This window comes from Salvelinus namaycush, chromosome 41 (assembly GCF_016432855.1).
Source record: "Salvelinus namaycush isolate Seneca chromosome 41, SaNama_1.0, whole genome shotgun sequence".
Classification (NCBI taxonomy): Eukaryota; Metazoa; Chordata; class Actinopteri; order Salmoniformes; family Salmonidae; genus Salvelinus; species Salvelinus namaycush.
In genome coordinates, this window is record NC_052347.1 from 2,760,634 (window position 1) to 2,772,496 (window position 11,863).

At 41.4% G+C, this 11,863-nt stretch overlaps 1 protein-coding gene across 1 annotated transcript in view; it reads left to right on the plus strand.

Moving 5' to 3' along the window:
- Positions 1-11,629, plus strand: part of LOC120033947 (deleted in malignant brain tumors 1 protein-like) — a 51,605-nt gene extending 39,976 nt beyond the window's left edge. The window contains exons 4-5 of the mRNA XM_038980350.1: positions 11,146-11,466; positions 11,604-11,629. Of these exons, the coding sequence (XP_038836278.1) occupies positions 11,146-11,466; positions 11,604-11,629 (347 nt within the window). The remainder of the gene's footprint in view (positions 1-11,145; positions 11,467-11,603) is intronic.
- Positions 11,630-11,863: the final 234 nt, after the last annotated feature.

The window sequence follows — 11,863 nt, forward strand, 5'->3', positions numbered from 1 at the left end:
CCCATTTGCGAACAAGCTTTAACTTTCTGACTGATGTCTTGAGATGTTGCTTAAATATATCCACATAATTTTCCTACCTCGTGATGCCATCTATTTTGTGAAGTGCACCAGTCCCTACTGCAGCAAAGCACCCCCACAACATGATGCTGCCACCCCCGTGCTTCACGGTTGGGATGATGTTCTTCGGCTTGCAAGCCACCCCCTTTTTCCTCCAAACATAATGATGGTAATTATGGCCAAACAGTTCTATTTTTGTTTCATCAGACCAGAGGACATTTCTCAAAAAGTACGATCTTTGTCCCCATGTGCAGTTGCAAACCGTAGTCTGGCTTTTTTATGGCGGTTTTGTTGCAGTGGCTTCTTCCTTGCTGAGCGGCCTTTCAGGTTATGTCGATATAGGACTAGTTTTACTGTGGATATACAGTTGAAGTCGGAAGTTTACATACACTTAGGTTGGAGTCATTAAAACTTGTTTTTCAACCACTCATGTCTTGTTAACAAACTATAGTTTTGGCAAGTCGGTTAGGACATCTACTTTGTGCATGACACAAGTCCTTTTTCCAACAGTTGTCTACAGACAAATCATTTCACTTATAACTCACTTTATCACAATTCAAGTCGGACATTAGTTTACATACACTAATTGGACTGTGCCTTTAAACAGCTTGGAAAATTCCAGAAAATGATGTCATGGCTTTAGAAGCTTCTGATAGGCTAATTGACATAATTTGAGTCAATTGGAGGTGTATCTGTGGATGTATTTCAAGGCTTACCTTCAAACTCAGTGCCTCTTTGCTTGACATCATGGGAAAATCAAAAGAAATCAGCCAAGACCTCAGCAAAAAAATTGTAGAATTCCACAATTCTGATTCATCCTTGGGAGCAATTTCCAAACGTCTGAAGGTACCACATTCATCTGTACAAACAAGAGTACGCAGGTATAAACACCATGGGAAATAAATGTATGAATGAAGTAGATTGTCGTCCTCCAATTAAAAACCACAAATGTCTTAAAATGACTTAAGATCGAAAGGTTTGACATCTCTCAATCGCATATGTTTCAAGAAGTTGGGAACAGATGTTTTTGTCCCATCGCAATGGCATCGGGTTCATGAACTGATATACAAAACAACAATTGACGCATTAATCCGTACTTTTCAACTTAAACTATTATATACAATGCCGCCATGGAAGTAACGCTACAAATAATGCTATTTGACCAAGAAGGAGAGTGATGGAGTGCTGCTGTAACGATTGTCGTCTACTTCGGACGAGGAATAGGACGGATCGGACCAATATGCAGCGTGGTAAGTGTCCATGTTAATTTATTAACTGAACACGAAAAGACAAAATAACAACGTGAATGTAACAAACAAAAATCTAAACAGTTCTGAAAGGTGAAAACACAAAACAGGAAACAACTACCCACAAACACAGGTGGGAACAGGCTACCTAAGTATGGTTCTCAATCAGAGACAACGATAGACAGCTGCCTCTGATTGGGAACCATACCAGGCCAAACACAGAAATACAAAACATAGAACAAAAACATGCCCACCCCAACTCACACCCTGAACAAACCAAAATAGAGACATAAAAAAGGAACTAAGGTCAGGACGTGACAGCTGCATCAGATGACCTGTCCTCCACAATCACCCAACCTCAACCCAATTGAGATGGTTTGGGATGGAGTTGGACTGCAGAGTGAAGGAAAAGCAGTCAACAAGTGCTAAGCATATGTGGGAATTCCTTCAAGACTGTTGGAAAAGCATTCCAGTCGAAGCTGGTTGAGAAAATGCCAAGAGTGTGGAAAGCTGTCACCAAGGCAAAGGATTCCTACTTTGAAGAATCTCAGATTTAAAATATATTTTGATTGGTTTGCACTTTTTTGGTTACTACATGATATTCCGTAGTCACACCCTTGGCATTTTTCCTATGTTGTTGCCTTACAACCTGGAATTAAAATGTTTTTGGGGGGTTTGTATCATTTGATTTACACAACATGCCTACCACAAACAAGAAATAAGACAAAAAAACTGAAAACTTGAGCGTGCATAACTATTCACCCCCCCCCTCCCGCCAAATCAATACCTTGTAGCCACCTTTTGCAGCAATTAAGACAATGGGAACTAACAGTACTCCTGTAAGGCGCAAAAACACAACGCACCTTACTGTAATAACCACACGCGTAATAGACTGAGGAAAGCCTCCACACGCAACAAGAAAATAATCCCGCACAAACCTAAACGGGGAAGCAGGGGTAAATATACACACAGAAATTAAAGCAAATGAAAACCAGGTGTGAATGAACCAAAGACAAAACAAACGGAAAAGGGAACATGGATCGGTGATGGCTAGTAGGCCGGCGACACCGACCTCCGAGCACCGCCTGAACAAGGAGAGGAACCACCTTCAATGGAAGTCGTGACACAAGGGGGGGGGGGGGGGGGGGGGGGGCAAATGTTTTTGCAAGACACTGTATATAATTTTTTATATTTTCCACCAAGTCCTTCAACTAGAATCTAGAACTCGAAACTACAATCAGAGTAAATGTAACACAAGCTATATTTGACATACGTTTTGCATTAGCTCGGTGGTAGTTTATCCAAATAAAAATCGTATTTTCAGTAGTTATTTACTCTTTTGACATGTAGCGGTGTAGCTAACTACTGAAACTACCTACTGTATTTTTTTTCTGTCCTGAACCACTGGGCCAAGCCAATGCACTCTCCTATCTGGCTCACATAGATCTCCCTACACTGTTAACATTTGACTCTAGACTTAAGTATTCTTCCAGTCATGTTTTTTTAAACATTTTGTATTATATGACATTTCAGATTTACATATGATAATTTTTCAGGAGGACGTTTTGATGTAGTGAATTACTTTTTCAAAGTAACTTTAGTTACACAAACTATATTTCTCTCAACGGCAGCTTTACAGTAGCTCAACCTCTGCCTCCAGTGTGACATAATTGGTAGCTTCGTAACTATATTTTCAGAGTAGTTCCCCAACGCTGCTGACATATTATATAAGGAAATAACATTAGTCAACATCAAGTGGAGAAACTTTTTAACAAAGTAAAGAGTTGAGAGTCATTTAATAGCATTTTGCAGGAAGAAGGAAGAGTGCCATATTATGTGAAACTGGTTCCAAAAATGTAAGTTTCACTTGTATACCAAACTGTTGGTCTGTGAGAGTCTGGCAAATGTTAATCACAACAAGTTAACTACTCTACATGAGAAGTACATATCTAACAGGGCAGTTTCACAAAGGAAATGATTGAGCTTGTCATACAGTGCATTCGGAAAGTATTCAGACCACTTCACTTTTTCCACATTTTCCAAGCTTGGCACGCCTGTATTTGGGGAGTTTCTCCCGTTCTTCTCTCCAGATCGTTTCAAGCTGTGTCAGGATAAATGGACGCTGCACAGCTATTTTCAGGTCTCTCCAGAGATGCTCGATCGGGTTCAAGTCCGAGCTCTGGCTGGGCCACTCAAGGACATTCAGAGAAATGTCCCGAAGCAGCTCCTGCATTGTCTTGGTTGTGGTCCTGAGCTCTCTGGAGCAGGTTTTCATCAAGGATCTCTCTGTACTTTGCTTCGTTCATCTTTCCCTCGATCTGACTAGTCTCCCAGTCCCTGCCGCTAAAAAACATCTGCACAGCATGATAATGCCACCACCATGCTTCACCGTAGAGATGGTATTGGCCAGGTGATGATCGGTGCCTGGTTTCCTCCACACGTAACACTTGGCATTCAGGCCAAAGAGTTCAATCTTGGTTTCATCAGACCAGAGAATCTTGTTTCTCATGGTTTCAGAATCCTTTAGTTGGCTTTTGGCAGACTCTAAGCAGGCTGTAATGTGCCTTTTACTGAGGAGTGGCTTCTGTCTGGCCACTCTACCATAAAGGCCTGATCGGTGGACTGCTGCAGAGATTGTTGTCCTTCTGGAAGGTTCGCCCATCTCCGAAGAGGAACTCTGGAGCTCTGTCAGAGTGACCATCGGGTTCTTGGTCACCTCCCTGACCAAGGCCCTTCAACCCCGTTTGCTCAGTTAGGCCAGGCGACCAGCTATAGGAAGAGTCTTGGTGGTTTCAAACTTCTTTAATTTAAGAATGATGGAGGCCACTGTGTTCTTGGGGACCTTCAATGCTGCAGACATTTTTGGTAGCCTTTTCCAGATCTGTGCCTCGACACAATACTGTCTCGGAGCTCTACGGACAATTCCTTCAACCTTCAGTCTTGGTTTTTGCCCTGACATGCACTGTCAACTGTGGAACCTTATATAGACAGTTGTGTGTCTTTCCAAAACATGTCAATTGAAACAGGATGCACCTGAGCTCAATTTCGAGTCTCATAGGAAAGGGTCTGAATACTTATGTAAATAAGGTATGTCTGTTTTTATTTTGAAAAAAATTAACAAAAATGTCTAAAAACCTGTTTTCGATTTTGTCATTATGGGGTATTGTGTGTAGATTGATTAGGAAGACAAATCATTTAATCAATTTTAGAATAAGTGAAGGGTTGTGAATACTTTCCGAATGCACTGTATAACCATCCGGCTTTACAAATGGTCTAAATACCACAACAGCACATGGAAACATTGTCTGTTTGCTTGGTTTACATTTAAAGTTGTTTATGAATGTGTCAATAACTATCTACATAAAGTGTTCTAATATTTCCAAATGTAGCGATAACAACTCATGAGTTAATGAGCAAACATTAAAACCTTGTGATTTCTTTACTGGACATTATAGTAAGTCGTTATCCATTTAGAAATGGCAACCTCAGTAAATGTGTATTCAATTGTAATGTTTTGGTTGTCTGTGTTTCTCCCCAACAGCTCATCAAATGGTGTTGTGTTCATTGGCAGGTAAGTGTTTATTTACACTGAACGAAAATATAAACGCAACATGCAACAATTTCAACGATTTTATTGAGTTCATACAAGGAAATCAGTCAATTGAAATACATTAATTAGCCCCTAATCTATGGGTTTCACATAACTGGGAATCCAAATATGCATCTGTTGGTCACAGATACCTTCAAAAGAAAAGGTAGGGGTGTGGATCAAAAAAACAGTCAGTATCTGGTGTGACCACCACTTGCCTCATGCAGCGCGACACATTTCTTTCGCATAGAGATGTTCAGGCTGTTGATTGTGGCCTATGGAATGTTGTCCGACTCCTCTTCAGTGAATGCGCAATGTTGCTGGATATTGGCAGGCACTAGAACACGCTGCCGTACACATAGATCCAGAGCATCCCAAACATGCTCAATGGGTGACATGTCTGGTGAGTATGCAGACCATGGAAGAACTGTGACATTTTCAGCTTCCAGGAATTGTGTACAGAGTCTTGCGACATGGGGCCGTGCAATATCATGCTGAAAGATGAGTTGATGGCGGCGGATGAATGGAACAACAATGAGGATCTCGTCACGGTATCTCTGTGCATTCAAATTGCCATCGATAAAGCTATATTGTGTTCGTTGTCCGTAGCTTATGCCTGCCCATACCATAACCCCACCGCCACCATGGGGCACTCTGTTCACAACGTTGACATCGGCAAACCGCTCGCCCACAGAATGCCATAAACGCTGTCTGCCATCTTCCTGGTACAGTTGAAACCGGGATTCATCCGTGAAGAGCACACTTCTCCTGTGTGCCAGCGGCCATGGAAGGTGAGCATTTGCCCACTGAAGACGGTTACGACACTGAACTGCAGTAAGGTCAAGACCCTGGGGAGGACGACGAACACTCAGATAAGCTTCCCTGTGACGGTTTCTGACAAACCTATTATTCATCAGCTGTCTGGATGGCTGGTCTCAGATGATCCCACTGGTGAAGAAGCCAGATGTGGAGGTCCTGGACTGGTGTGGTTACATGTGGTCTGCGGTTGTGAGGCCGGTTGGCCGTACTGCCAAATTCTCTAAAACAAAGTTGGAGACGGCTTATGGCAGAGAAATGAACATTTAAATCTCTGGCAACAGCTCTGGTGGACATTCATAGAGTCAGCATGACAATTGCACGCTCCCTCAAAACTTGAATTTGTGGCATTGTGTTTTGTGACAAAACTACATATTTTAGAGTGGCCTTTTACTGTCTCCAGCACAAGGTGCACTTGTGTAATGATCATGCTGTTTAATCAGCTTCTTGATATAACACACCTGTCATGTGGATGGATTATCTTGGTGAAGGAGAAATGCTCATTAAGAAGGATGTAAACAAATTTGTGTACAAAGATTTGAAAGAAACGGCTTTTTGTGCATATGGAACATTTCTGGGATGTTTTATTTCAGGTCATGAAACATGGGACCAAAATATTACATTTTTGTTCAGCGTACATGTGAACACAAGTCCCCAAAAGGTTTTAAGTAGCATGTTTGAATATCATTTAAATACATTTAAAAGTACACATAAAATAAGTCCAAAAAGATTAAGTAGCACGTTTGTAACAAAACTTTGAATAGAACATATTTGACCATACTGACAGTGTTAATTTGCTTATTTGCTTATTGATCATTATTAATCATTTTTCCTATCATTTCTCTTCCTCTTTGTGAGCTGGTGAAGAGATCAGGCTGATCAATGGCACTAGTCGCTGCTCGGGGACAGTAGAGATTCTTTACAAGGGCCAGTGGGGACGAGTGTGTGGCCAGATGTGGGACGTAAACGATGCCAATGTGGTGTGTGGCCAGCTGGGCTGTGGGAGGGCTGTGAGTGTCCAAGGTAGTGCCCACGTAGGTCAGGGCAGTGGTGGCAGGCTTACTTGGCTGGATGATGTTGGGTGTAAAGGCACTGAGAGCTCCCTCACAGAATGCTCACATGGAGGATTGAAACACCATGACTGTTTACAGGCTCAAGATGCCAGAGTTGTCTGCTCAGGTAAGAAAAGTCCCTCTGTTGCTATTGCGGTTGATAAAAGTCGAAATAGCTTGATTTTAGTTGTGTCAACTTGGTATCGATTTTGTTGAATATTATACTGTAAGGCTTCCATTTCCTCTTTAATTTTCTTATTTCATTCCTAGTTAAACCTAATATCAGACTGGTCAATGGGAGTGACCTCTGCTCTGGGAGGGTGGAGGTCTATCAAACTGGTCACTGGCGAACCGTGTGTGACGACGTGTGGGACTTGAATGATGCTGCTGTGGTTTGCAGACAGCTTGGCTGTGGGAGAGCTGATAGTGCCCCAGAGAGGGCCTACTTTGGTCAGGGCAGTGGGCCCATCTGGCAGGATGATGTTGGCTGCTCTGGCACGGAGTGCTCCATCACACAGTGCTCACACACAAGAGGAGGAACACATAACTGTAAGCATGGTAACGACGCAGGTGTTATTTGTTCAGGTAAGGGAGTCTCTTTGCCTTGTCTAGACTTGAGTTTTATCAGCATTTGGTTTGAATGGTTTGAATTGTGCAGAAAGGTCTCGTAGTAAAGTAAATCCTAAAAAGCATATTACTGCAGTGTTGTAGCCTACTCTGCCACCTAGTGGAGAGTTGACCGTTGCACAAAGAAACTTAACCCAGGCCTGACTTGGTGCTACTTGACCAGATGGGGGCAGCCTAGAACAGAGCATGTGTCTAAGACAGTATGAAGATGAGCAGATACATTCAGAATGTATTTACACCCCTTGAGTTATACCACATTGTTGTGTCACAGCCACAATGAAACATGTATTAAATAGATTATTTCTCTCACCCATCTACACACAATAGCCCATAATGACAAAGGGAAAACATGTTTTTAGAAATGTTTCAAATATATTGAAAATGAAATACAGAAATATCTCATTTACATAAGTATTTACACCCCTGAGTCAATACATGTTAGAATCACCTTTGGCAGTGATTACAGCTGTAAGTCTTTCTGGGTAAATCTCGAAGAGCTTTGCACACCTGGATTGTACAATTTTTGCATATTACATTCAATGTCGTCTTGGTAAGTAACTCCTGTGTATATTTGGCTTTGTGTTTTAGGTTATTGTTCTGTTGAAAGATGAATTTGTCTCCCAGTGTTTGTTGGAAAGCAGACTGAACCAGGTTTTCCTATAAGATTTTCCCTGTGCTTAGCTATATTTTGTTTATTTTTCTTCCCTAAAAAACTCCCTAGTCCTTACCGATGACAAGCATACCCATAACACACTGGAGGTTGGTGGCACCTTAATTGGGGAGAACGGGTTCATGGTAATGGCTGGAGCGGAATTAGTGGAATGGTATCAAATACATCAAACACATGGTTTCAATGTGGTTGATGCCATTCCATTCACTCGGTTCCAGCCGTTATAATGAACCGTCGTCCCCTCGTTAGCCTCCACTGCCATAACATGAGGCAGCCAGTGGTACTCAGTGATGTGTTGTGTTGGATTTGCCCCAAACATAACACTTTGTATTCAAGAAATAAAGTTAATTTATTTGCCACATTTTTTGCAGTTTTATTTTAGTGCCTTATTGCAAACAAGATGCATGTTTTGGGATTTTTGCATTCTATACAGGCTTCATTCTTTTCACTCTGTCATTTAGGTTAGTATTGTGGAGGAACTACACTGTTGTTGTTCCATCCTCAGTTTTCTCCTATTACAGCCATTAAACAATGTAACTGTTTCAAAGTCTCATGGTGAAATCGTTGAGCGGTTTCCTTCCTCTCCAGCAACTGAGTTAGGAAGGACGCTTGTATCTTTTTCCTGACTGGGTGTATTGATACACCATCCAAAGTGTAATTAATAACTGCATCATGCTCAAAGGATTATTCAGTACCTGCTTTTTTTATTTTTACCCATCTAACAATAGGTGCCCTTCTTTGCGAGGCGTTGGAAAACCTCTCAGGAATTTGTGGTTGAATCTGTGTATGAAGTCCACTGCTCGACTGAGGGACCTTACAGATAGTTTCATGTGCAGGGTACAGAGATGAAGTAGTCATTCAAAAATCATGTTGAACACAATTATTCCACATAGAATGCAATTTATGTGACTTGTTAAAAACTTCTTATGGCTGCAATCCCGTTAACGGGATGATATGACAAAAGCCAGTGAAAGTGCAGGGCGCCAAATTCAAACAACAGAAATCTCATAATTAAAATTCCTCAAACATACATGTATCTTATACCATTTTAGAAGTAATCTTGTTGTTAATCCCACCAAAGTCTCCGATTTCAAAAAGGCTTTACAGCGAAAGCACCACAAACGATTATGTTAGGTCACCGCAAAATCACAGAAAAACACAGCTATTTTTCCAGCCAAAGACAGGGTGTCACAAAAAGCAGAAATGGAGATCAAATTAATCACTAACCTTTGATGATCTTCATCAGGTGACACTCATAGGACTTCATGTTACACAATACATATATGTTTTGTTTGATTAAGTTCATATTTATATCCAAAAACCTCCGTTTACATTGGCGCCATGTTCAGAAATGCCTCCAAAATATCCGGAGAAATTGCAGAGAGCCACGACAAATAACATAAATACTCATCATAAACTTTGATGAAAGATACATGTTTTACATAGAGTTAAAGATACACTTGTTCTTAATGCAACCGCTGTGTCAGATTTCTAAAAGCTCTCCGGTAAAAGCACAATATTCAATAATCTGAGAACAGCGTTCAGCCACAAAAGGAAGCCATACAGTTACCCGCCAAATCGTCGGAATGCACTCCCAGGACTCCCACTTCCACAAGAAATGTTTGTTTTGTTCGGTAATGTCCATCATTTATGTCCAAGTAGCTACTTTTGTTAGCGCGTTTAATACACAAATCCAAACGCTCGTGCAGGACCAGCCGAACGTTGGACGAAAACTTCTAAAAGTTATATTACAGGTCGAATAAACTTGTCAAACTAAGTATAGAATCAATCTTCAGGATGTTGTTATCATAAATATTCAATAACGTTCCAACCGGAGAATTCCTTTGTGTCTATAGAAGTAATGGAACGCAAGTCCCTATCATGTGAAATGCGCGTGACCAGGAAATGGCTCTCTGCCAGTAACCTGACTCATTCCCCTCTCATTCAGCCCCACATCACAGTAGAAGCTTCATTCAAGGTTCTACAGACTGTTGACATCTAGTGGAAGCCGTGGGAAGTGCAAAGAGATCCATATCCTACTGTGTTTTCAATAGGCAATGAGTTAAATCGACCAACCTCAGATTTCCACTTCCAGGTTGGATTTCTTCTCAGGTTTTTGCCTGCCATATGAGTTCTGTTATACTCACAGACATAATTCAAACAGTTTTAGAAACTTCAGAGTGTTTTCTATCCAATACTAATAATACTATGCACATATTAGCAACTATGACTGAGGAGCAGGCCGTTTACTCTGGGCACCTCTGTGCACCTTTCATCCAAGCTACTCAATACTGCCCCTGCAGCCATAAGTAGTTAAGCAAATTTTTACTACTGATCTTATTTAGGCTTGCCAAAACAAAGGGGTTGAATACTTATTGACTCAAGACACTTCAGCTTTTCATTTTATATTAATTTGTTAGTTTTTTTACTCTGAAAATATAATTACACGGTATTGTTTGTAGTCCAGTGACACAAAATGTCAATTTTAATCTATTTTAAAATCAGGCTAAAACACAACAAAATGTGGAAAAAGACAAGGAGTATAAATACTTTCTGAAGGCACCCCAGGTTGTTTTTACTGTTGCCTGACTAAACTATATGTCTTTGACCAACAGGTGTTGTCTTGCAGAAGCCTTCACTCTCCACAGACCCGTCCTATTCTGCCTTCTTGCATGGAGAGGAGGTCCAACTCACCTGCACTCTTCCATCCCGTATCCTCTGTAATGCTGTGGAATTCATCTTCTATCTGAATGGAGACTCCGTCATGAATGTGACCGTTGGATCCTCACAGCCCAGGGCTACTTTAACAAAGTTTAAGATGGACGATTCACACCAGGGCAGTTACAGCTGTCTCTACAGAACCCTCTCCAACAGTCAAGACATCAGCTCCCCTTACAGCAACGTTACTAAAGGTGAGGTGGTAGTTGGGAAACAAGTGCTGCCTAATCTATATCTATATATTTAAGATTCATAGCCTTGATAGAGATGAGAGACTGATTACCTTGTCCATCACACACCTTTCTCAGTTTTCTCAGGTGTGAATATGGAATCATATTACTGTCATATTGCTGTTTACTTTCTTCCAAGTGGTCCTGCTACAGCCCAACATCTCTCTCAGTGCTCCAAATGGAGGGATGTTCTGGGAACTTCAGGGGCCACAGGTGATCAGGGGCCACAGCTTCTCCATCATCTGCTCCATTCATCCACAGTATCCTGGAGGCCTCTTCTATCTGGACTTCTCTGGGTCCAACAGAACCGAGACTACGCCAGCAGTCAACCACTCTGCCTGCTTCCACTTCCCTGTTGCAGAGTATAAAGACCAGGGGAAATACAGCTGCAGCTATGGAGTCAACATCTCCACCCGGTCATTCAGGTCGGCTAATAGTGAACTAGCTGTCACCATTAGAGGTAAAATAACACATGCTTTAATTTTTTTTTTAATAGCTTTTACGTGAGAGAAAAATCATAGTATTGTAAAATGATTCATAATCCTTCATATCACTATTTTTTGGTTTTTATATCCTATGAATTTGCCATCTTACAAGTCTTGATCTGTAGGTCTAAACCTTGAAATACCTACCTTTTCCTCAGCATCTATGGTCCCCATCATTGTCTCTGGAGGGACTGGTGGACTAGCACTCCTGTTTCTGCTTCTGCTTGTCATCTGTCTAGTCAGCAGGAGGACAAGGAGGAGCAGCAAGCCATCTACAGAGACTGACCAGAGAGAATGTAAGTGATATCATTATACTGTAAACAAAGGCTGAATCTGAACTTAATTTACACCTTGAGCTTGAAAAGTTGAGAT